General features: G+C 37.8%; 1 protein-coding gene across 10 annotated transcripts in view; it reads left to right on the forward strand.

Moving 5' to 3' along the window:
* HSF1 (heat shock transcription factor 1) overlaps positions 1-27,472 on the forward strand; it is a 58,699-nt gene that overhangs the window by 8,249 nt on the left and 22,978 nt on the right. For 5 of the 10 annotated variants that reach the window (XM_064737823.1, XM_064737825.1, XM_064737822.1 and 2 more), the window contains 5 exons: positions 7,035-7,171; positions 9,719-9,843; positions 21,430-21,505; positions 23,765-23,826; positions 25,580-25,673. In XM_064737823.1, coding sequence (XP_064593893.1) covers positions 7,035-7,171; positions 9,719-9,843; positions 21,430-21,505; positions 23,765-23,826; positions 25,580-25,673 — 494 coding nt within the window. Of the gene's footprint in view, positions 1-847; positions 868-2,115; positions 2,143-3,596; positions 3,617-4,071; positions 4,080-4,374; positions 4,387-7,034; positions 7,172-9,718; positions 9,844-21,429; positions 21,506-23,764; positions 23,827-25,579; positions 25,674-27,472 lie in introns of those variants that run through there. The other 5 variants (XM_064737828.1, XM_064737826.1, XM_064737830.1 and 2 more) reach the window with 5 other exon arrangements.

Genomic DNA, 27,472 nt, shown 5'->3' on the forward strand with positions numbered 1-27,472 from the left:
AAATGGGAAAAAATCAGTGAAGAAATGGGAATAAATGGGAAAAAATGCAGGAAAAAATGGGAAAAATCGGAGAATAAATGGGTGAAAATGGTGAAAAATTCCCTTTTTATCTCAGAAAAACTCTGGGAATAAATGGGAAAAAATCCATTTAAAAAATGCAAAAAATCCGGAGGAAAATGGAAAAAATTAGTGAAAAAATGGGAATAAATGGGGAAAAAATGCAGGAAAAAATGGGAAAAATTTGAGAATAAATCTGGGAGTAAATGGGAAAAATCTGGGGAAAAAATCCCATTTTTTTTCCCAGGAAAAATCCGGGAATAAATGGGGAAAAATGGGAAAAAATCTGGGATTAAATGGGGAAAATGGGAAAGAAATCAGGGAATAAACCTGGGAATAAATGGGAAAAAGTCTGGGAATAAATGGGAAAAAATACATGAAAAAAAATGCAAAAAATCCGGGAAAAATGAGCATAAATGGGGAATCAGCTTCGTCCGACAGCTCAACATGTGTGAGTAAAATCCGGGAATTTTGGGAAATTTGGGAATGTTGGGAATGTTGGGAATTGGATTTGGCAGGTAGGGAAAATATGGGAGGGAAAAATGCAAAAAATCCGGGAAAAAATGGGAAAAAATGAGGAAAAAATCTGGAAATAAATGGGAAAAAATTCATGAAAAAAAAGCAAAATATCCGGAAAAAATCTGGGAATAAATGGGAAAAATACAGGGAAAAAATGGGAAAAAATTCATGAAAAAAAAACAAAAAATCCGGGAAAAATGGGAAAAAATTGGGAAAAAAAACTGGGAGTAAATGGGAATAAATGGAATTCTGGGAATTTGGGAATCAGCTTCGTCAGACAGCTCAACATGTGTGAGTAAAATCCGGGAATTTTGGGAAATTTGGGAAATTTGGAATGTTGGGAATTAGGTTTGGCAGGTAGGGAAAATAGGGGAGGGAAAAAGCAAAAAATCCGGGAAAAAATGCAGGAAAAAATGGGAAAAATCCAGAAATAAATGAGGGAAAAATCCAGAAAAAATGGGGAAAATCCAGAAATAAATGAGGGAAAGATGCAGAAAAAAATGGGGAGAATCCGGAAATAAATGAGGGGGAAATCCAGAAAAAATGGGGAAAATCCAGGAAAAATTGGGGGAAAATCCAGAATATTTGAGGGAAAGATGCAGAAAAAAATTGGGGAAAATCCAGAAAAAATGGGGAAAATCCAGAAATAAATGAGGGAAAAATGCAGGAAAAAATGGGAAAAAAATTGGGAATAAATGGGAAAAAAATGGGGAAATCTGTGAATAAATGGAGAAAAGTATGGAAATAAATGGCAAAAAAATCCTGGAATAAATGGGAAATACATGGGAATAAATGGGGAAAAAATGCAGGAATAAATGGGAAAAATATGGGAATAAATGGCAAAGAAATTCAGGAATAAATGGGAAAAATATGGGAATAAATGGTAAAAAAATCCAGGAATAAGTGGGAAAAAATATGGGAATAAATGGCAAAAAAATCCAGGAATAAATGGGAAAAAATATCCAGGAATGAATGGGAAAAATGTGGGGAGAAATGGGAAAAAAAGGGAAAAAATCCGGGAATAAATGGAAAAAAACTGGGAATAAATGGAATTCTGGGAATTTGGGAATCAGCTTCGTCCGGCAGCTCAACATGTGTGAGTGAATTATTGAAAATTTGGGAATGTTGGGAATGTTGGGAATTAGGTTTGACAGGTAGGTAAAATATGGGAGGGAAAAATGAAAAAAATCCGGGAAAAAATGGGAAAAAAATCAGTGAAAAAATGGGAATAAATGGGAATAAATGGGGGAAAAAATCTGCAAATAAATGGGGAAAAAATGGGAAAAATGTGGGAAAAAATCTGGGAATAAATGGGGAAAAATGCAGGAAAAAATGAGAAAAGTCTGGAAATAAATCTGGGAATAAAGGGGAAAAATACAGGGAAAAAATCCAGGAATAAATGGGAAAAAAATGGAAAAAAATCTGGGAATAAATGGGAAAAAATTAGAAAAAAACTGGGAATAAATGGGAAAAAATCCATGAAAAAAAAATGCAAAAAATCCGGGAAAAAAATCAGTGAAAAGTGGGAATAAATGGGAATCAGCTTCGTCCGACAGCTCAACATGTGTGAGTAAAATCCGGGAATTTTGGGAATGCTGGGAATGTTGGGAATGTTGGGAATTGGGTTTGGCAGGTAGGGAAAATATGGGAGGGAAAAATGCAAAAAATCCGGGAAAAAATGCAGGAAAAAATGGGAAAATCCAGAAATAAATGAGGGAAAAATCCAGAAAAAATGGGGAAAATCCAGAAATAAATGAGGGAAAGATCCAGAAATAAATGAGGGAAAGATGCAGAAAAAAATGGGGAAAATCCAGAAAAAAATGGGGAAAATCCAGAAATAAATGAGGGAAAAATGGAGGAAAAAATGGGAAAAAAATTGGGAATAAATGGGAAAAAATGGGGAAAATCTGTGAATAAATGGAGAAAAGTATGGAAATAAATGGCAAAAAAATCCTGGAATAAATGGGGAAAAATGCAGGAATAAATGGGGAAAAAATGCAGGAATAAATGGGAAAAATATGGAATAAATGGCAAAGAAATTCAGGAATAAATGGGAAAAATATGGGAATAAATGGTAAAAAAATCCAGGAATAAGTGGGGAAAAAATATGGGAATAAATGGCAAAAAAATCCAGGAATAAATGGGAAAAAATATCCAGGAATGAATGGGAAAAATGTGGGGGAGAAATGGGAAAAAAAGGGAAAAAATCCGGGAATAAATGGAAAAAAAATGGGAATAAATGGAATTCTGGGAATTTGGGAATCAGCTTGGTCAGGCAGCTCCACATGTGTGAGTGAATTATTGAAAATTTGGGAATTTTGGGAATGTTGGGAATTGGATTTGGCAGGTAGGGAAAATATGGGAGGGAAAAATGCAAAAAATCCGGGAAAAAATCAGTGAAAAATGCAGGAAAAAATGGGAAAAATCTGGGAATAAATGGGGGAAAATACAGGGAAAAAATTGGGAAAAACCTGGAATAAATGGGAAAAATACAGGGAAAAAATTCCCTTTTTTTCCCATTTATTCCCAGAAAAAAATGAGGAAAAATCGAAAAAAATCTGGGAATAAATGGGAAAAAATCCATGAAAAAAATGCAAAAAATCCGGGAAAAAATGGGAAAAAATCAGTGAAAAAATGGGAATAAATGGGGAAAAATGCAGGAAAAAATGGGAAAAATCTGGGAATAAATGGGAAAAATCCAGGGAAAAAATCCAATTTTTTCCCAGAAAAAATACGGGAAAAAATGGGAAAAAATCGAAAAAATGGGAAAAAATGGGGAAAAAATGCAGGAAAAAACAGGAAAAGTCTGGGAATAAATGGGGGAAAATGGGGGAAAAAATGTGGGAATAAATGGGAAAAATACAGGGAAAAAATTCCCTTTTATCCCCATTTATTCCCAGAAAAACCCGGGGAAAAAATGGGGTAAAATCTGGGAATAAATGGGAAAAAATCCATGAAAAGAAATGCAAAAAATCCGGGAAAAAATCCTTGAAAAATGGGAATAAATGGGGAATCAGCTTCGTCCGGCAGCTCAACATGTGTGAGTAAAATCCGGGAATTTTGGGAAATTTGGGAATGTTGGGAATGTTGGGAATTAGGTTTGGCAGGTAGGTAAAATACGGGAGGGAAAAATGCAAAAAATCCGGGAAAAAATGGGAAAAATCAGTGAAAAAATGGGAATAAATGGGGGAAAAATCTGCAAATAAATGGGGAAAAAATGGGAAAAATGTGGGAAAAAATCTGGGAATAAAGGGAAAAATGCAGGAAAAAATGAGAAAAGTCTGGGAATAAATCTGGGAATAAAGGGGAAAAATACTGGGAAAAAATCCAGGAATAAATGGGAAAAAATTGGAAAAAAATGTGGGAAAAAATTGGAAAAAATAGGAAAAAATCTGGGAATAAATGGGAAAAAATCCATGAAAAGAAATGCAAAAAATCCGGGAAAAAATCCCTGAAAAATGGGAATAAATGGGGAATCAGCTTCGTCAGGCAGCTCAACATGTGTGAGTAAAATCTGGGAATTTTGGGAATGTTGGGAATGTTGGGAATGTTGGGAATTAGGTTTGGCAGGTCGGTAAAATATGGGAGGGAAAAATGCAAAAAATCCGGGAAAAAATGGGAAAAAATGAGGAAAAAATCTGGAAATAAATGGGAAAAAATTCATGAAAAAAAAAGCAAAATATCCGAAAAAATCTGGGAATAAATCAGTGAAAAAATCCAGGAAAAAATGGGAAAAAATTGGAAAAAAAACTGGGAATAAATGGAATTCTGGGAATTTGGGAATCAGCTTCGTCCGGCAGCTCAACATGTGGGAGTAAACATTCGAAATTTGGGAATTTTGGGAATGTTGGGAATTTTGGGAATTAATTTTGGCAAGTAGGTGAAAGTTTGGGGAGGGAAAAATGCAAAAAATCCGGGAAAAAATCCGTGAAAAATGGGAATTCTGGGAATCGGCTTGGGAGTCAAATCTGGGAAAAAATGGGAATTTTGGGAGTTGGGATTGGGCTGGGATCTGATCCCATCAACCCCACAATTCCCAGATTTCCTTCCCAAATTCCCAGTTTTTCCCCTTATTTTTTTCCCATTTTTCCCCCTTTTTTCCCAATTTTGTCCCATTTTTTTCCAATTTTTTCCCATTTTTTTCCCTTTTTTCCCCGTTTTTTTCCCAATTATTTTCCCATTTTTCCCCATTTTTTCCCAATTATTTTCCCTTTTTTTCCCCTTTTTTTTCCCATTTTTTCCCACCTTTTTCCCATTTTTTCCCAATTATTTTCCCATTTTTCCCCGTTTTTTTCCCAATTATTTTCCCATTTTTTCCCGTTTTTTTCCCAATTTTTCCCAGTTTTTCCCCATTTTTTCCTCCTTTTTTTCCCCCTTTTTTCCCAATTTTGTCCCATTTTTTCCCATTTTTTCCCATTTTTTTCCCAATTTTTTTCCCTTTTTTCCCAATTATTTTCCCTTTTTTTCCCCGTTTTTTTCCCAATTTTGTCCCAATTTTTCCCATTTTTTTCCCAATTATTTTCCCATTTTTCCCCGTTTTTTTCCCAATTATTTTCCCTTTTTTTCCCCGTTTTTTTCCCATTTTTCCCACCTTTTTCCCATTTTTTTCCCATTTTTCCCAATTATTTTCCCATTTTTCCCCGGTTTTTTCCCAATTATTTTCCCATTTTTTCCCCGTTTTTTTCCAAATTTTGTCCCATTTTTTCCCATTTTTTCCTCCTTTTTTTCCCCTTTTTTCCCCCTTTTTTCCCTTTTTTTTCCCATTTTTTCCCCTTTTTTTCCCCATTTTTTCCCCATTTTTTCCTCAGCCTCCACCAGGTGGTGCCAAAATCCCAAAATTCCAGGGGGATTCCCAATCCCAGGGAGGAATTTTCCCTTTTTTTCTGGATTTTTCCCCTTTTTTTCCTGCATTTTTCCCCTTTTTTTCCTGGATTTTTTCCCATTTTTTTCCTGCATTTCCCCCCTTTTTTTCAGGATTTTTTCCCTTTTTTCCCCAATTTCCCCCCTTTTTTTTTCGTGGATTTTTCCCCTCTTTTTTTTGGATTTTTTTCCCATTTTTTCCTTGGTTTTTTCCCATTTATTCCTATTTATTCCTGGATTTTTTTCCAATTTTTTTCTCTTTATTTCCAGATTTTTTCCCCAGATTTTTTCCTTTAGTCCCCACTTATTCCAGTTTATTCCCATTTTTATTCCCATTTTCCCCCGGATTTTTGCCTGACTCTTTCCCATTTATTCCCATTTTTTCCCCCAATTGCTCCCATTTTTTCCCCAATTTTTTCCCAATTTATTTCCCATATTTTCCCCATATTTTCCCCATATTTTTCCCAGTTTATTCCCAATTTCCCCCATATTTTCCCCATATTTTTCCCCTATTTTCCCCAATTTAGTCCCCATTTTTCCCCAGTTTATTCCCAATTTATTCCCCATATTTTTCCTAATCTATTCCCCATGTTTTCCCAATGTATTCCCAATTTTCCCCAATTTATTCCCCATATTTTGTCCCAATTTATTCCCAATTTCCCCATATTTTTTCCCATTTTTTCCCAATTTATTCCCCATTTTTCCGAATTAATTCCCAATTTTTCCCAATTTTTTCCCCATATTTTCCCCAATTTATTCCCATATTTTTCCCCAATATTTTCCCAATTTATTCCCAATTTTCCCCATATTTTCCCCCATTTTTTCCCAATTTATTCCCCATATTTTCCCCAATTTATTCCCCATTTTTCCCCAATTTATTCCTAATTTTCCCCATATTTTTTCCCCTATTTTCCCCATATTTTTCCCATTTTTTCTCCAATTTATTCCAATATTTTTCTCAATATTTTCCCCAGTTTTTCCCCAATTTATCCCAATATTTTTCTGAATATTTTCCCCAATTTATTCCCAATTTTCCCCATATTTTTCCCATTTATTCCCCATATTTTCCCCAATTTATTCCCAATTTTCCCCATATTTTTCCCCCATATTTTCCCAATTTATCCCCAATTTTCCCCATATTTTTCCCCTATTTTCCCTATTTTCTTCCCCATTTATTCCCAATTTTCCCCAATCTTTTCCCCTATTGTCCCAAATTAATTCCCAAATTTTCCCCATATTTTCCCAATTTTTCCCCATATTTTTTCCCATTTATTCCTCATTTTTCCCAATTTATTCCCCATATTTTCCTCATATTTTTTCCCATTTTTTCCCAATTTATTCCCAATTTCCCCAAATTTCCCCAATTTATTCCCCATTTATTCCCCAATTTTTCCCCAATTTATTGCAATATTTTCCCCATATTTTCCCCAATTTATTCCAAATTTTCCCCATATTTTTTCCCATTTATTCCCCATATTTTCCCAATTTTTCCCCAATTTATTCCCAATTTATTCCCAATTTTTTCCCATTTATTCCCCATATTTTCCCCAATTTAATCCCAATTTATCCCAATTTATTCCCAATTTCCCCGTTTCCAGACGGCTTTAGGAAGGTGGTGCACCTGGAGCAGGGCGGGCTGGTGAAGCCGGACAGGGACGACACCGAATTCCAGCACCCGTTCTTCCTGCGCGGCCACGAGCAGCTCCTGGAGAACATCAAGAGGAAAGTCACCAATGTGAGGCACATTCCAGAAGTTTCCAGGAAAAATCCAGAAATTTTGGTGAAAAAATCACAATTTTCCATGAAAAAATCCCGAAATTTTGGTGAAAAAATCCGAATTTTCCATGAAAAAATCAGAATTTTCCATGAAAAAAATCAGAATTTTCCATGATAAAATGAGGCAGAAATGAGTTAAAAATTAACGAATAAAAATTCAGAATTTTCCATGAAAAAATCAGAATTTTCCATGAAAAATACCGAAATTTTGGTGAAAAAATCCGAATTTTCCATACAAACCAGGGCAGGAGCAGCTGCTCGAGAACATCAAGAGGAAAGTTACTAATGTGAGGCACATTCCAGAATTTTCCAGGAAAAATCCAGAATTTTCCAGGAAAAATCCAGAAATTTCCATGAAAAATCCCGAAATTTTGGTGAAAAAATCCGAATTTTTCATGAAAAAATCCGAATTTTCCATTCAAAATTCAGAATTTTCCATAGAAACTAGGGCCAGGGAAAAATTCAGGATTTTCCATGAAAAAATCAGAAATTTCCATTAAAAATTCAGAAATTTCCATGAAAAAAATCAGAATTTTCCATGATAAAATGAGGCAGAAGTCAGTTAAAAATTAGCGAATAAAAATTCAGAATTTTCCATGAAAAAATCCAGAAATTTTCATGAAAAAATCTGAATTTTCCATGAAAAAATCAGAATTTTCCATGAAAAAATCCGAATTTTCCATGATAAAATCAGAATTTTCCATGAAAAAATGAGGCAGAAATCAGTTAAAAATTAGCGAATAAAAATTCAGAATTTTCCATGGAAAAATCCAGAAATTTCCATGAAAAATTCCGAATTTTCCATGAAAAAAACAGAATTTTCCATGAAAAAATGACAATTTTCCATGAAAAATTCAGAATTTCCCCCAAGTCTCAATTCCAGAAATTTCCATAAAAAATTCTCAATTTTCCATGAAAAATCCAGAAATTTTCATTAAAAAATCAGAATTTTCCATGTAAACTTCAGGATTTTCCATGATAAAATGAGGCAGAAATCAGTTAAAAATTAAAGATAAAAAATCCAGAATTTTCCATGAAAAAATCAGAATTTTCTATAAAAAAATCAGAATTTTCCATGAAAAATTCAGAATTTTCCATGAAAAAATCAGAATTTTCCATAGAAACCAGGGCAGGAGCAGCTCCTGGAGAACATCAAGAGAAAGGTCACCAATGTGACCCCAAAAATTCCTTAAAAACCATAAAAATTCCCAAAAAACCTTTGAAATACCCAACAATTTCTAAATACCCGGTAAAATTTAGGAAAAATAGAGAAAAAAACCAAAAAAAATCTTTAAAAAATGAGGAAAAAATCGGAAAAAATTCACGAAAAATCAAAAAAAACCCAGAAAAAATTGGGAAAAAAATTCCAAAAAATTTCAGAAAAATTCCCAAAAATTCCTGAACATTTCCCACATCCTAAATTTTAACTTCTCCTGATGTTTTTTTCCATTTTTGGTGATTTTTTCCCCCCAGGACACAGGGACACAAAAATGCCAAAAAGTCCCCAAAAATTCCCAATAAACCATAAAAATTTCCCAAAAATTTTTAAAAATCCTTTTAAATTCCCATAAATTCCTTAATACCCTGTAAAAACTTAGGGAAAAAAAAGAGAAAAAAAGCCTTTAGAAAATGAGAAAAAAATCAGAAAAAAATTGCAAAAAATTCGCAAAAAATCAGAAAAAAATTCACAAAAAATCAGAAAAAATTCAGGAAAAAATCGAAAAAAATTCGGAAAAATTCCCAAAAATTCCTGAGCATTTCCCACACCCTAAATTTGATTTTTTTGGTGATTTTTCCCCCCAGGTGTCGTCGCTGAAGGGGGAGGAGGTGCGGGTGCGGCAGGACAGACACGGGGACAAAAAAACCCCAAAAATTCCCAATAAACCATAAAAATTCCCAAATATATTTAAAAGATCCTTTTAAATTCCCATAAATTTAATACTCTGGAATATTTAGGAAAAAAAAGAGAAAAATAAAGCAAAAAAATCCTTTAGAAAATGACAAAAAAATGGGAAAAAATTCACAAAAAATCAGAAAAAAATCAGAAAAAATTGGGAAAAAAATCCCAAAAAAATTCGGAAAAATTCCCAAAAATTCCTGAGCATTTCCCACACCCTAAATTTCAATTTTTTTGGTGTTTTTTGCCCCCAGGTGTCGTCGCTGAAGGGGGAGGAGGTGCGGGTGCCCAGCACGGACACAGGGACACAAAAATCCCAAAAAAACCCCAAAAATTCCCAATAAACCATAAAAATTTCCCAAATATTTTTAAAAATCCTTTTAAATTCCCATAAATTTAATACTCTGCAAAACTTAGAAAAAAAATAGAAAAAAAAGCCAAAAAATTATTTAAAAAAATGACAAAAAACCTGGAAAAAATTCATGAAAAATCAGAAAAAAATCAGAAAAAAATCCCAAAAAAATTGGAAAAAAATTCAGAAAAATTCCCAAAAATTCCTGAACATTTCCCACACCCTAAATTTGAATTTTTTGGTGATTTTCCCCGCAGGTGTCGTCGCTGAAGGGGGAGGAGGTGCGGGTGCGGCAGGACAGCGTGGCGCGGCTGCTGGCCGACATGCAGGCCATGCGCGGGAAACAGGACAGCCTGGACTCCCGGCTGCTGGCCATGAAACAGTGAGGAAAATGGGAATAAAAACTGGGAATAAAGCCAGAAATGTGGGAATTAAATCTGGGAATAAACCCAGAAATCTTGGAATAATTTGGGGAAAAAATCTGGGAATAATTGTGGGAGTAAATCTGGGAATGTGGCAATGGAATGTGGGGATGGGAGCAAATAGGACAGGCTGGACTGGAGGCTGCTGGCCATGGAACAGTGAGGAAAAATGGGAATAAAAACTGGGAATAAAAACTGGGAATAAATCCCAAAACCTGGGAATTAAATCTGGGAATAAACTCAGAAATCTGGGAATAAATCCAGGAATTAATGTGGGATAGACACGGGAATGTGGCAATGGAATGTGGGGATGCACTGGAGGCTGCTGGCCATGAAACAGTGAGGAAAAATGGGAATTAAATCTGGGAATAAATCCAGAAATCTGGGAATTAAATCTGGGAATAAAGCCAGGAATCTGGGAATAATTTGGGGAAAAAAATCTGGGAATAATTTGGGGAAAAAATCTGGGAATAATTGCGGGAGTAAATCTGGGAATGTGGCAATGGAATGTGGGGATGGGAGCAAACAGGACAGGCTGGACTCCCGGCTGCTGGCCATGGAACAGTGAGGAAAAATGGGAATTAAATATGGGAAAAACTGGGAATAAAGCCAGGAATCTGGGAATAATTTGGGGAAAAAATCTGGGAATAATTTGGGGAAAAAATCTGGGAATAATTGTGGGAGTAAATCTGGGAATGTGGGGATGGGAGCAAACAGGACAGGCTGGACTCCCGGCTGCTGGCCATGGAACAGTGAGGAAATTGGGAATAATTCTGGGAATAAAGCCAGAAACCTGGGAATTAAATCTGGGAATAAACCCAGAAATGTGGGAATTAAATCTGGGAATAAACCCAGAAATGTGGGAATTAAAAATGGGAATAAACCCAGAAATGTGGGAATTAAATCTGGGAATAAACCCAGAAATGTGGGAATTAAATTTGGGAATAAACCCTGGAAATGTGGGAATAAAATCTGGGAATAAACCCAGAAATGTGGGAATTAAATTTGGGAATAAACCCTGGAAATGTGGGAATAAAAACTGGAAATAAACCCAGAAATGTGGGAATTAAATCTGGGAATAAATTCAGAAGTGTGGGAATTAAATCTGGGAATAAATCCAGAAATCTGGGAATAAAAACTGGGAATAAACCCAGAAATGTGGGAATTAAATCTGGGAATAAACCCAGAAATGTGGGAATTAAATCTGGGAATAAATCCAGAAATGTGGGAATTAAATCTGGGAATAAATCCAGAAATCTGGGAATTAAATCTGGGAATAAACCCAGAAATTTGGGAATTAGATCTGGGAATAAATCCGGAAATCTGGGAATTAAAAATGGGAATAAACCCAGAAATGTGGGAGTGAAATCTGGGAATTAAATCTGGGAACGAAATCTGGGAATGAAATCTGGGAATAAACCCAGAAATTTGAGAATTAAATCTGGGAATTAACCCGGAAATCTGGGAATAAACCCTGACGATCTGGGAATGGAATCCGGGAATAAACCCTGGGAATGTGGGAATAAACCCTGGGAATCTGGGAATGGAATCCAGGAATAAACCCTGGGAATAAACCCTGGGAATAAACCCTGGGAATCTGGGAATAAACTCTGGGAATGTGGGAATGGAATCCAGGAATAAACCCTGGGAATCTGGGAATAAACCCTGGGAATCTGGGAATGGAATCCAGGAATAAACCCTGGGAATCTGGGAATAAACTCTGGGAATGTGGGAATGGAATCCAGGAATAAACCCTGGGAATCTGGGAATGGAACCTGGGAACAAACTTTGGGAATGTGGGAATGAAATCTGGGAATAAACCTTGGGAATCTGGGAATGGAATCCAGGAATAAACCCTGGGAATGTGGGAATAAACTTTGGTAATGTGGGAATGAAATCCGGGAATAAACCCTGGGAATCTGGGAATAAACCATGGGAATCCGGGAATGGAATCCAGGAATAAACCCTGGGAATCCGGGAATAATCCCTGGGAATCTGGGAATGGAATATGGGAACAACTCCATAGGAATTGGGAATGAAGCCTGGAAAGGAAATCTGGGAATAAAGATGGGAAATTAGGAATGAAATCTGGGAATAACTGCCAGAAAATCTGGGAATAAAGGCCAGAAATCTGGGAATAAAATCTGGGAATAAAGAGGGGAATCTGGGAATAAAAATTGGGAATAAACAGGGGGATAAAGGCGAGAAAACTTGGGAATAAACCGAGGGAATTACGGCCGAGAATCCAGGAAAATCCCAATAAAATCCCATCCATCCTTTCATTGCCATTCCCATAAAATCCCAACAAAATCCCAATAAAATCCCAATAAAACCCCATCAATCCTTTCATTGTCATTCCCAGAAAATCCCAATAAAACCCCAATAAAATCCCAATAAAATTCCAATAAAACCCCATCAATCCTTTCATTGTCATTCCCAGAAAATCCCAATAAAACCTTATCAAATCCTTTCATTGTCATTCCCAGAAAATCCCAATAAAATCCCAATAAAATCCCAATAAAACCCCATCCATCCTTCCATTGTCATTCCCATAAAATCCCAATAAAGTCCCAATAAAATCCCAATAAAACCCCATCAATCCTTCCATTGTCATTCCCAGAAAATCCCAATAAAATCCCAATAAAACCCCATCAATCCTTTCATTGTCATTCCCAGAAAATCCCAATAAAATCCCAATAAAATCCCATCACTCCTTTCATTGTCATTCCTAGAAAATCCCAATAAAATCCCAATAAAACCCCATCAATCCTTCCATTGTCATTCCCAGAAAATCCCAATAAAATCCCAATAAAATCCCAATAAAACCCCATCAATCCTTTCATTGTCATTCCCAGAAAATCCCAATAAAATCCCAATAAAATCCCAATAAAACCTCATCCATCCTTCCATTGTCATTCCCAGAAAATCCCAATAAAACCCCATCAATCCTTCCATTGTCATTCCCAGAAAATCCCAATAAAATCCCAATAAAATCCCAATAAAATCCCATCAATCCTTCCATTGTCATTCCCATAAAATCCCAATAAAATCCCAATAAAACCCCATCAATCCTTTCATTGTCATTCCCATAAAATCCCAATAAAATCCCAATAAAACCCTATCCATCCTTTCATTGTCATTCCCATAAAATCCCAATAAAATCCCAATAAAATCCCAATAAAATCCCAATAAAACCCCATCAATCCTTCCATTGTCATTCCCAGAAAATCCCAATAAAATCCCAATAAAATCCCAATAAAACCCCATCAACCCTTCCATTGTCATTCCCATAAAATCCCAATAAAATCCTAATAAAATCCCAATAAAATCCCAATAAAATCCCAATAAAATCCCATCAAATCCTTTCAATGTCATTCCAGAAATCCCAATAAATCCCTATAAAATCCCAATAAAACCCCATCAATCCTTCCATTGTCATTCCCATAAAATCCCAATAAAATCCCAATAAAATCCCAATAAAATCCCAATAAAACCCCATCAATCCTTCCATTGTCATTCCCATAAAATCCCAATAAAATCCCAATAAAACCCCATCCATCCTTCCATTGTTATTCCCATAAAACCCCATAAATCCTTTAATTGCTTCCCTGTCCCGGCTGCCATCCCAAAAATAATTTGGGATTTTTTTCCCAGCTGCTCCCACCCCGTTCCTTTATTTCCCATCCCTCATCCGTGTCCGGCTCAGCTGCGATCCCGATCCCAAAAATTCCTTTGGGATTTGGGCTCAGCTGTGATCCCAATCCCAAAAATTCCTTTGGGATTTGGGGTTTGGTCTGGGCTCAGCTGTGATCCCAATCCCAAAATTCCCTTGGGATTTGGGGTTTGGCCGTTCCCGTTATCCCGAGGTTTTTTCCGGGGTTTTTTTGGGATTTTTTGCCGTGTCCCGGGGTGGGGATCAGGTGTGGGGATGGGTTTGGGATTAATTGGGAATTCTGACCCCAAATCCCTGCGGGGGAATGGGAATGGGAATGGGAATGGGGCAGCTGTGCTGTGGGGAGGGGAAATGTGGGAAAAATGGGATATATGGGAAATATGGGATATGAGGGATATATGGGAAAAATGGGAAAATGGGATATATGGGAAATATGGGATATATGGGAAATGTGGGAAAAATGGGATATGTGGGAAAATGGGATATATGGGAAATATGGGATATGAGGGATATATGGGAAAAATGGGAAAAAGGGATATATGGGAAAATGGAATATGTGGGATATATGGGAATAACAGGATATTTGGGAAAAAGGGGTATATAGGAAAATGGGATATGTGGGAAAAATGGGATATGTGGGAAAAATGGGATATGTGGGAAAAATGGGATATGTGGGAAATATGGGATATGTGGGGAAAATGGGAAAAATGGGATATGTGGGAAATACGGGATATGTGAGAAAAATGGGATATGTGGGATATGTGGGAAAAATGGGATATGTGGGGAAAATGGGATATGTGGGAAAATGGGATATGTGGGAAATATGGGATATGTGGGATATATGGGAATAATGGGATATTTGGGAAAAAGGGGTATATAGGAAAATGGGATATATGGGAAATATGGGATATGTGGGAAATATGGGATATGTGGGAAATACGGGATGTGTGGGAAAAATGGGATATGTGGGAAATATGGGAAAAATGGGATATGTGGGAAAATGGGATATATGGGAAAAATGGGATGTGTGGGAAAAATGGGATATGTGGGAAAAATGGGATATATGGGATATATGGGAAAAATGGGATATATGGGATATATGGGAAAAATGGGATATATGGGAAAAATGGGATATGTGGGGAAAAATGGGATGTGTGGGAAAAATAGAATATGTGGGAAAAATGGGATATATGGGAAAAATGGGATGTGTGGGAGAAATGGGGAAAATGGGATATATGGGAAAAATGGAATAGGTGGGAAATATGGGAAAAATGGGATATATGGGAAATAGGGGATATGTGGGAAAATCAGATATATGGGAAAAATGGGATATGTGGGAAAAATGGGATATGTGGGAAAAATGGGATATGTGGGAAAAATGGGATATGTGGGATATATGGGAAAAATGGGATATGTGGGAAAAATGGGATATGTGGGAAAAATGGGATATGTGGCAAATATGGGATATATGGGAAATATGGGATATATGGGAAAAATGGGATATATGGGAAAAGGGGATATGTGGGAAAATGGGATATGTGGGAAATATGGGAAATATGGGATATATGGGAAAAATGGGATAGGTGGGAAAAATGGGATATGTGGGATATATGGGAAAAATGGGATATGTGGGAAATATGGGATATGTGGGAAATATGGGATATATGGGAAAAATGGGGTATATGGGGAAATTGGGATACGTGGGGAAAATGGGATATGTGGGAAAAATGGGATATGTGGGAAAAATGGGATATATGGGAAAAATGGGATATGTGGGAAATATGGGATATGTGGGAAAAATGGGATGTGTGGGAAAAATGGGATATGTGGGAAAAATGGGATAAGTGGGAAAAATGGGATGTGTGGGAAAAATGGGAAAAATGGGATATGTGGGAAATATGGGAAAAATGGGATATATGGGAAATAGGGGATATGTGGGAAAAATGGAATATGTGGGAAAATCAGATATATGGAAAAATGGGATAAGTGGGATATAAGGGATATATGGGAAAAATGGGATATTTGGGATATATGGGATAAATGGGATATGTGGGAATATGGGATAAATAGCAACGAAGAGATGTGTGGGATAAATAAGATATTTGGGAAAAATTGGAATATGGAATAAATGGGAATATAGGGTATACAGGATAAATGGGATGTATGGGATAAATGGGAATAATGGGGAAATATGGGATAAATTGGAATATGAGATAAATTGGGATATATGGGATATGTGGGAAAAATGGGAATATGGGATCAATGGGATATATGGGAATATCGGATCTATGGGTTATATGGGGAAAATGAGACATGTGGGATAACGGGATAAATGGGATATATGGGAATAATGGGGAATGTGGGAATTATGGGATAAATGGGAATATGGGAAGAGTGGGAATATGGGATAAATGGGATCAATGGGAATATGGGATATATGGGAAAAATAGAATGAATGGGATAAATGGGATATTTGGGAATAGTGGGAAAAATGGGATAAATGGGATAAATAGGATAAGTGCAAAGAATGGGATATATGGGGAAAATGGGAATATGGGGAAAATGGCAATATGGGATATATGGAAAAAACGGGAAATGTGGGAAAAATGGCACTATGGGATAAATTGGGTATATGGCAATGTGGGAAAAGTGGGATTATGGGATATATGGGGTAAATGAAATCTATGGGAATAACGGGGAAAGTGGGAATAAAGGGATAAATGGGATATATGGGATAGATGAGAAAAATGGGAATATGGGATCAATGGGAATAAGGGATCAATGGGAATATGGCATAAATGGGAATAGGGACAGGGATAGTAATAGGAGAAATGGGAATAATGGGATATGTGGGAATGAGAAAAATGGGAATAACGGGTTAAATGGGATATATGGGAAATATGGGATATGTGGGTATATGGGATATTTGGGATATATGGGATAAATGGGATATGTGGGAATATGGGATAAATAGAAATATGGGATATATGGGAAATCTGGGATATGTGGGTATATGGGATAAATGGGATAAATGGGATAAATGGGAATATGGGATAAATGGAAATATGGGATATATGGGAAATCTGGGATATTGGAGGTATATGGGAATATGGGACATATGACATAAATGGGATAAATGGGAATATGGGATAAATTGGATATATGGGATTAATGGGATATATGACAATATGGGATAAATGGGAAAAAATGGGATCTATGGGATGAATGGAATATTGGGGAATATGGGAATAATGGGATATATGGGATAAATGGGGATATGGGATAAATAGGAAAAATGGCAATTAGGGGATAAATGGGATATATGGGATAAATGGGAATATGGGATAACTGGGAAAAATGGCAATTAAAGGATAAATGGGAGCAATGGGATATATGGGATAAATGGGAATATGGGATAAATGGGAAAATGGCAATTAGGGGATAAATGGGATTTATGGGATATATGGGATAAATGGGAATATGGGATAAATGGGAAAATGGCAATTAGGGGATAAATGGGATTTATGGGATATATGGGATAAATGGGAATATGGGATAAATGGGAAAATGGCAATTAGGGGATAAATGGGATTTATGGGATATATGGGATAAATGGGAATATGGGATAAATGGGAAAATGGCAATTAAAGGATAAATGGGAGCAATGGGATACATGGGATAAATGGGAATATGGGATGAGTGGGAATATGGGATCAATGGGGTAAATGGGAACAGGGATAGGAACAGGATAAATGGGAATATGGGATATGTGGGATAAATGGGAATAGGATCAGGAAGAGAAATAGAATAAATAGAAATAATGGGATTTGTGGGATATATGGGATAAATGGGAATATGGGATAAGTGGGATATATGGGAATATGAGATATATGGGGAAAATGGGATGAATGGGATAAATGGGATATTTGGGAATAGTGGGAAAAAGGGGAAAACTGGGATATATGGGAAAAAAGGGACATGTGGGATATATGGGATAAATGGGAATATGGGGAAAATGGCAATATGGGATATATGGGAAAAATGGGAAATATGGGAAAAATGGCAATATGGGATACATGGAATTATGGAATGTATGGGAAAATGGGAAAAGAGAGATATGGGAATAGGGGATAAATTGGGTATGTGGGAATATGGGATAAGTGGGAATATAGGGAAATATGGGATAAATACAATATAGGGGATAAATGGGGAAAATGGGAATATGGGATAAATGGGAATATGGGATAAGTGGGAATATAGGGAAATATGGGATAAATACAATATAGGGGATAAATGGGGAAAATGGGAATATGGGATAAATGGGAATATGGGATAAGTGGGAATATAGGGAAATATGGGATAAATACAATATAGGGATAAATGGGGAAAATGGGAATATGGGATAAGTGGGATAAATAGGAATATGGTATAAATAGGAATATGGGATATATGGAATAAAAGGGATATATAGCGTATACGTGGGAATAATGGGATATTTGGGAATATGGGATAAATGGGATATAAGGGATAATGGGGATATGGGATAAATAAGAATATGAGATTAATGGGATATAGGGGAAAAATGGGAATAGGGGATAAATGGGAATATGGGATAAATGGGGGAAATGGGAATATAACGGGATATATGGGATAAATGGAGATGTCGGAAAAATGGGATAGATGGGATAAACGGGAATATGGGAATGACAGGATAAATGGGAGAATGGGATAAATGGGAATAATGGGATAAATGGGAATAATGGGATAAATGGGAGAATGGGATAAATGGGAATAATGGGATAAATGGGAATAATGGGATAAATGGGAATAATGGGATAAATGGGAATACGGGAATAAATGGGAATAACGGGATAAATGGGAATAATGGGATTAATGGGGATAATGGGATAAATGGGATAATGGAATAAATGGCAGTAGTGGGATAAATGGGATAAAGGGATAAATGGGAATAATGGGATAAATGGGGATAATGGGATAAATGGGAATAATGGGATAAATGGGAGAATGGGATAAATGGGGATAATGGGTTAAATGGCAATGGGATAAATGGGAATAATGGGATTAATGGGGATAATGGGATAAATGGGGATAATGGGATAAATGGCAGTAGTGGGATAAATGGGATAAAGGGATAAATGGGAAAATGGCTTAAATGGGAATGGGATAAATGGGAATAATGGGATAAATGGGAATAATGGGATAAATGGGAATAATGGGATAAATGGTAATGGGATAAATGGGAATAATGGGATAAATGGGAATAATGGGATAAATGGGAATAATGGGATAAATGGGAATAGTGGGATAAATGGGAATAATGGGATAAATGGGAATGGGATAAATGGGAATGGGATAAATGGGAATAATGGGATAAATGGGAATAATGGGATAAATGGGAATAATGGGATAAATGGGAATAATGGGATAAATGAGAATGACATGGCATAAATGGGATATAAGGGATTAATGGGAATAGTTTTCCGTTTCCCATGGAATTTTCTCCTCGTTTCCATGGAATATTTCCCCCATTTCCCATGGAATATTCTTCCATTTCACATGGAATTTTCCCCCATTTCCCATGGAATTTTCCCTCCATTTCCCATGGAATTTTCTCCCTTTTCTCATGGAATATTTTCCCCGTTTCCATGGAATATTTTCCCCATTTCCCGTGGAATATTTTCCCCATTTCCCATGGAATTTTTTTCCTGTTCCCCCCAGAATTTTCCCACATTTTCCTCCAGATTTTCCCCATTTCCCATGGAATTTTTCCCCCCAGAATTTCTCCCCCATTTCTCTTCAATTCCCCCCATTTCCCATGGAATTTTCCCTCCATTTCCCAGAGAATTTTTCCTCCATTTTCCCCAGATTTCCCCTCTATTTCCCATGGAATTTTTCCCCCATTTCCCATGGAATTTTTTTTCCCATTCCCCCCAGAATTTTCCCCCATTTTCCCCCGGATTTTTCCCTTATTCCCCCCAGAATTTCCCCCCCATTTCCCATGGAACTTTTCTCCATTCCCCCAGAATTTCCCCCCCATTTCTCTGGAATTTTTCCCCCATTTCCCATGGAATTTTCTCCCGTTTCCCTGGAATTTTTTCCCCCATTTCCCATGGAATTTCTCCCCCATTTCCCATGGAGTATTTCCCCCTTCCCCATGGAATTTCTCCCCCATTTCCCATGGAATTTTTTCTCATTTTCCCCTGGATTTTCCCCCCATTTCCCTGGAATTTTTCCCCCATTTCCCATGGAATTTTCTCCCCGTTTCCCTGGAATTTTTCCCCATTTCCCATGGAATTTTCTCCCCGTTTCCCTGGAATTTTTTCCCCCATTTCCCATGGAACTTTCTCCCCATTTCCATGGGATTTTTTTCCCATTCCCTGTGGAATATTTTCCCCATTTCCCTGGAATTTTCCCGCCGTTTCCCATGGAATTTCTCCCCATTTCCCATGGAACTTTCTCCCATTTCCATGGGATTTTTTTCCCATTCCCCGTGGAATTTTTCCCCCATTTCCCTGGAATTTCCTCCCCATTTCCCATGGAATTTTTTCCCCGTTCCCCCCAGAATTTCCCCCCCATTTCCCCAGAATTTCCCATGGAATTTCCCCCCATTTCCCTGGAATTTTCCCCCCATTTTACCCCAGAATTTTCTGTCCATTTCCCATGGAATTTTTCCCCATCCCCCCAGAATTTTTCCCATTTTCCCCAGAATTTTCTCTCCATTTCCCATGGAATTTTTTCCCATTCCCCCCAGATTTTTCCCCCATTTCCCCCAGAATTTTCCCCCCATTTTCCCCAGAATTTTCTCCCCATTTCCCATGGAATTTTTTCCCCATTTCCCTGGATTTTTTCCCCCATTTTCCATGGAATTTTTTCCCATTCCCCACAGAACTTTTCCCCCCTTCACCCCAGATTTTTTCCCTGATTTCTCTCAGATTTTCCCCCCATTTTCCATGGAATTTTCCCCCATTCCCCCCAGAATTTCCCCCCCCATTTCCCCAGAATTTCCCATGGAATTTCCCCCCATTTCCCTGGAATTTTCCCCCATTTCCATGGAATTTTTCCCCATTCCCCCCAGAATTTTCCCCCCATTTCCCATGGAATTTTTCCCCCTTCCCCATGGAATTTCTCCCCCATTTCCCATGGAATTTTCTCCCCATTTCCCTGGAATTTTCCCCCCATTTCCCACGGAATTTCCCTGGAATTTTTTCCCCATTTCCCATGGAATTTTCCCCCCATTTCCCATGGAATTTTCTCCCCATTTCCATGGGATTTTTTTCCCATTCCCCGTGGAATATTTTCCCCATTTCCCTGGAATTTTCCCCCCATTTCCCATGGAATTTTTTCCCCGTTCCCCCCAGAATTTCTCCCCCATTTCCCCAGAATTTCCCATGGAGTTCCCCCCCATTTCCCTGGAATTTTGCCCCCATTTCCCGGGATATTTCCCCCATTCCCCACAGAACTTTTCGCCCATTTCCCCCCAGAATTTCCCCACAAAATTTCCCCTCCATTTCTCTGGAATTTTCCCCCATTTCCCATGGAATTTTTCCCCATTCCCCCCGGATTTTTCCCCCATTTCCCCCCAGAATTTTCCCCCCATTTCCCTGGAATTTTCCCCGGAATTTTTTCCCATTTCTCATGGAATATTTCCCCCTTCCCCATAGAATTTCTCCTCCATTTCCCATGGAATTTTTTCCCCATTTCCCATGGAATTTTCCCCCATTCCCCCCAGAATTTTTCCCCCATTTTCCCCAGAATTTCCCCCCCATTTCCCATGGAATTTTCCCCCATTTCCCTGGAATTTCCCCCATTATTTCCCTGGATATTTCCCATGGATTTCCGTGTTTTCCCGCAGTGAGAACGAGGCTCTGTGGCGCGAGGTGGCCGCCCTGCGCCAGAAGCACGCGCAGCAGCAGAAGGTCGTCAACAAGGTCAGTGCCCGCAAAATTCCCACTTTTCCGGGAAAATTCCCACTTTTCCGGGGGTAATTCCCGATTTTCCAGGGGTAGTTCCCGATTTTCCAGAGGTTTAAATCCCGAATTTCCAGGAAAATTCCCAAATTTTCTGGGGTAAGTCCTGAATTTCCAGGGGTAAATCCTGAATTTTCTGGGAGTAATTCCTGATTTTTCAGGGAAATTTCCAGATCTCCAGGGATAATTCCCAATTTTCCCAGGGCAATTCCTGAATTTCCAGGAAAATCCCCAATTTTCTGTGGGTAATTCCCCAATTTTACACAGGTAATTCCCAAATTTCCAGACACAATTCCCAAATTTCTGGGGGTAATTCCCAAATTTCCAGGGGTAATTCCTGAATTTCCAGGGGTAATTCCTGTTTTTTCTGGAAAATTCTCAGGAAAATTCCCACTTTTCCAGGGGTAATTCCTGAATTTCCAGGGGTAATTCCTGTTTTTTCTGGAAAATTCTCAGGAAAGTTCCCACTTTTCCAGGGGTAATTCCCAATTTTCCAGAGGTTAAATCTCAAATTTCCAGGAAAATTCCCAAATTTCCAGGGTAAATCCCGAATTTCTAGGCATAATTCCCAAATTTCTGGGAGTAATTCCTGAATTTCCAGTGGAATTTTTGTTTTTTCTGGAAAATTCTCAGGAAAATTCCCACTTTTCCAGGGGTAATTCCCAATTTTCCAGAGGTTAAATCTCAAATTTCCAGGAAAATTCCCAAATTTCCAGGAGAAATCCCGAATTTCCAGGTATAATTCCCAAATTTTTGGGAGTAATTCCTGAATTTCCAGTGGGAAATTTTGTTTTTTCTGGAAAATTCTCAGGAAAATTCCCACTTTTCTGGGGGTAGTTCCCAATTTTCCAGAGGTTGAATCCCAAATTTCCAGGAAAATTCCCGAGTTTCCGGGGTAAATCCTGAATTTCCAGGTATAATTCCCACTTTCCCGGGGCTAATTCCCAAATTTCCAGGGGTAATTCCTGTTTTTTCCTGGAAAATTCTCAGGAAAATTCCCACTTTTCCAGGGGTAATTCCTGATTTTCCAGAGGCTAAATCTCAAATTTCCAGGAAAATTCCCAAATTCCCAGGGACTATTCCCCAATTTCCAGGGATAATTCCCAATTTTCCCAGGGCAGTTCCTGAATTTCCAGGAAAATTCCCAACTTTCTGCGGGGAATTTCCCAAATTCCGGAGCCAACTCCCAAATTTCCAGCAGTAATTCCCAGATTTCTGAGGAAATTCCCACATTTGCAGAACCAATTCCTGAATTTCCAGGCATAATTCCCGGTTTTCTGGGGGTAATTCCTGATTTTTGGGAGGTAATTCTCAAATTTCTGGGGGTAATTCCTGATTTTCCAGGGGTAGTTCCCAATTTTCCAGAGCCAATTCCCAATTTTTCAGGATAATCCTGATTTTCCAGAACTAATTCCCGAATTTCCAGGGGTAATTCCTGATTTTCTTGGAAAATTCTTGGGAAAATTCCCACTTTTCCAGGGGTAATTCCCAATTTTCCAGAGGTGACATCCCAAATTTCCAGGGTAAATCCTGAATTTCAGCGCATAATTCCCGGTTTTCTTTAGTTAATTCCTGATTTTCCAGAACTAATTCCCGAATTTCCAGGGGTAATTCCTGATTTTCTTGGAAAATTCTTGGGAAAATTCCCACTTTTCTGGGGTAATTCCCAAATTTCCAGAGCCAGTTCCAAATTTTCCAGGGGAAATCCTGAATTTCCAGGCATAATTCCCAATTTTCAGGGATAATTCCCATTTTTCCAGGGTAATTCCCAATTTTCCAGAGGTTAAATCCCAAATTTCCAGGAAAATTCCCAGATTTCCAGGCAGAATTCCCAAATTTCCGGGAGGTAATTCCCAAATTTCCAGGCAGAATTCCCAATTTTTGGGGGGTAATTCCCGATTTTCCAGGCAAATTCCCAAAATTTCTGGGCCAATTCCCAATTTTCCTGGGAAAATCCAGAATTTCCTGGCATAATTCCCATTTTTAAAAAACCCTCCCCAATTTTCCCATTTTCCCCAATTCTTTCCCAATTTTTCTCCCAGTTTTTCCCAATTTTTTCCCATTTTCTTCCCAATTTTTCCCCCCAGTTTTTCCCATTCCCCCCTCCAATTTTCCCAATTTTTTTCCCCCAATTTTTCCCAGTTTTTAACCCTCAATTTTCCCCAATTTTCCCAATTTTTCCCCATTTTTCCTGACATTTTTCCCGTTTTCTCTCTGCAGCTGATCCAGTTCCTGATCTCCCTGGTGCAATCCAACCGGATCCTGGGCGTCAAGAGGAAAATGTGAGAGAAATCCCAAAAATCCCCCAAAAATCTCAAAAAAAAATCCCCCAAAATCCCCCAAAAAATCCCTAAAAATCCCCCAAAAAATCCCTCAAAAATCACAAAAAAATCCCCCAAAAATCCCTCAAAAATCGCAAAAAAATCCCCCAAAAATCCCAAAAAAATCCCTTAAAAATACCCCCAAAATGCCCCAAAAAGTCCCCCAAAAATCCCTCAAAAATCCCCCGGAAGTCCCTCAAAAATCCCTTAAAAATCCCCCAAAAAATCCCCCAAAATTCCCAAAAAATTCCTCAAAAATCCCCCAAAATCCTTCCAAAATCCCCCCAAAAAATCCCAAAAAAAATTCCCCAAAAATCCCCCGAAAATCCCCCAAAATTCCCCCAAAAATCCCTCCAAAAACTTTCCAAAACTTTTCCCAAAATCCCCCAAACATCCCTCAAAAAATCCCTCAAAAATTCCTCAAAAATCCCCAAAAAATTCCCCAAAAATCCCCAAAAATCCCCCAAAAATCCCCCAAAAATCTCCTCAAAATCCCCCAAAAAATCGCTCTAAGATCCCTCAAAAAATTCCCCAGATATTCCCAAAAATCCCCCAAAAATTCCTCCAAAATCCCCAAAAAATCCCTCAAAAATCCCCCAAAAACCCATCAAAAATCCCTCAAAAATACCCCAAAAAATCCCCCAAGAAATTCCTCAAAATCCCCCAAAAATCCCCCAAAATCCCTCAAAAATCCCCCAAAAATCCCAAAAAATCCACCAAAAATTTCTCAAAACCCCCCCAAAAATCCCCCAAAAATCCCAAAAAATCCCTCAAAAATCTCAAAAAATCCCAAAAAATCCCCCCAAATCCTCCAAAATTCCCCACAAAAACCCCCCAAAAATCTCTCAAAAAATCCCTCAAAAATCCCCAAAAAACCCCCAAAAATCCCTCAAAAATCTCTCAAAAATCCTCCCCAAATCCTTCAAAAATCCCCGAAAAATCCCAAAAAATACCTCAAAAATCCCCCAAAAAATTCCCCAAAAAAATCCCTCAAAATCCCCCAAAAATCCCTCAAAAATCCCCAAAAAATCCCCCAAAAATCCCTCAAAAATTCCCAAAAAATTCCCCAAAATCCCTCAAAAATCTCTCAAAAAATCCCTCAAAAATCCCAAAAAATCCCCCAAAAAAATTCCCCAAAAATCCTCATAAATCCCCCAAAAATCCCCAAAAATTTTCCCCAAAAATTCCCAAAAAAATCCCCCAAAATCCCTCAAAAATCCTGGGGTTTTTTTGGATTGATCCTGGTTTTTTGCGATTTTTCCCAAATTTTTTGGGGGGAATTCCATCCCCCTGCTCCTTTTCCCAGATTTTCCCATTTTTTGGGAATTTATCCCGGTTTTTTTTGGGAATTTTCCCCCAATCCTTTCCCAGAATTTCCCCATTTTTTGGGATAATTATCCTGATTTTTTTGGTATTTTTCCCAATTTTTTGGGGATTTTTCCCAAATTTTTTTTGGGAATCCCATCCCCCTGATCCTTTTCCCAGAATTTCCCATTTTTTGGGAATTTTCCAGATATTTTTTTGGGAATTTCCCCCCCAATCCTTTCCCAGAATTTCCCCATTTTTTGGGATAATTATCCTGATTTTTTTGGTATTTTTCCCAATTTTTTGGGGATTTTTCCCAAATTTTTTTTGGGAATCCCATCCCCCTGCTCCTTTTCCCATGATTTCCCATTTTTTGGGAATTTATCCCGGGTTTTTTTGGGAATTTCAGCCCCCTGATGCTGAACGACGGCGGCCCCGCCCATTCCATGCCCAAGTACGGCCGCCAGTACTCCCTGGAGCACCACGGCAATTCCAGTTATTCCGTGAGAATTCCCAAAATTCCTGGGATTTTAATGGGATTTAATGGGATTCATTGGGATTTATTGGGATTGGGATGCATTGGGAATGGGATTGATTGGGATTGATTGGGATTTGTTGGGATTCAATGGGATTTATTGGGATTTATTGGGATTTATCGGGGTTTATTGGGATTTATTGGGATTTATTGGGAATGGGATTTATTGGGATTTATTGGGATTGGGATTTATTTGGAATGTGATTTGGGGGATTGGGATTTCTGGGATTGCGGTTTATTTTGATTCATTGGGATTCATTGGGATTTATTGGGATTTATTAGGAATGGGAGTTGGAGCATTGGGATTTATGGGATTGGGATTTATTGGGAATGGGATTTATTGGCAATGGGATTTGTGGGATTTGGATTTATTTGCATTGGGATTTATTGGGTTGCGATTCATTGGGATTTTTTTTGGATTGGGATTTATTGGGAGGATTTATTTGGAATGGGATTTATCTGGATTGGGATTTATTGGGATTTATTGGGAATGGGATTTGAGATTAAGATTTATTGAGAATGGGATGGGGATTTATTGGGAATGGGATTTATTGGGATTGGGATCAGGAATGGGATTGGTGGGATGGGGATTCATTGGGATTGGGATTTATTAGGAATGGGAGTTGGAGGATTGGGATTTATGGGATTGGGATTTATTGGGAATGGGGTTTATTGGGATTGGGATTTGTGGGATTGGGATTTACTGACAATGGGATTTATAGGAATTGCGATTCATTGGGATTTTTTTGGATTGGGATTTATTGGGAGGATTTATTTGGAATGGGATTTATCTGGATTGGTATTTATTGGGAGTGGGATTTGTGAGATTAAGATTTATTGAGAATGGGATGGGGATTTATTGGGAATGGGATTTATTGGGATTGGGATCAGGAATGGGATTGGTGGGATGGGGATTCATTGGGAATGGGATTTATTGGCAATGGGATTTATTGGCAATGGGATTTGTGGGATTGGGATTTATTGGCAATGGGATTTATTGGCAATGGGATTTATTGGCAATGGGATTTGTGGGATTGGGATTTATTGGGAATGGGATTTGTGGGATTGGGATTTATTGGCAATGGGATTTGTGGGATTTGGATTTATTGGCATTGGGATTTATTGGGATTGCGATTCACTGGGATTTTTTTGGATTGGGATTTATTGGGAGGATTTATTTGGAATGGGGTTTATCTGGATTGGGATTTATTGGGATTTATTGGGAATGGGATTTATGGGATTGAGATTTTTGGGACTGGCTCAGGGCTGGGATATAATGGGAATTTTTGGGATCAAGAGTGATTGGGATTGGGTTTTTTTGGGAATGGGATTTATTTGGATGGGGATTGATTGGGATTGGGATTGTTGGGATTTATTAGAATTGGGATTTGTGAAATTGGGATTTGTTGGCATTGAGATTTATTGGGATTTATTTGGAATGGGATTTATTTGGATTGGGATTTATTGGGCTTTTTTGGGGATGGGATTTATTGGGATTTATTTGGATTGGGATTTTTTGGGAATGGGATTATTGGGATTTATTTGGATTGGGATTTATTGGGGTTTTCTGTGAATGGGATTATTGGGATTTATTTGGATCGGGATTTTTTGGCGATGGGATTTATTTGGATCGGGATTTTCTGGGAATGGGATTATTGGGATTTATTTAGATTGGGATTTTTTGGGAATGGGATTATTGGGATTTATTTGGATCAGGATTTTTTTGGGAATGGGATTATTGGGATTTACTTAGATCGGGATTTTTTG

This window comes from Zonotrichia leucophrys, unplaced genomic scaffold (assembly GCF_028769735.1).
Source record: "Zonotrichia leucophrys gambelii isolate GWCS_2022_RI unplaced genomic scaffold, RI_Zleu_2.0 Scaffold_114_145095, whole genome shotgun sequence".
NCBI lineage: Eukaryota > Metazoa > Chordata > Aves > Passeriformes > Passerellidae > Zonotrichia > Zonotrichia leucophrys.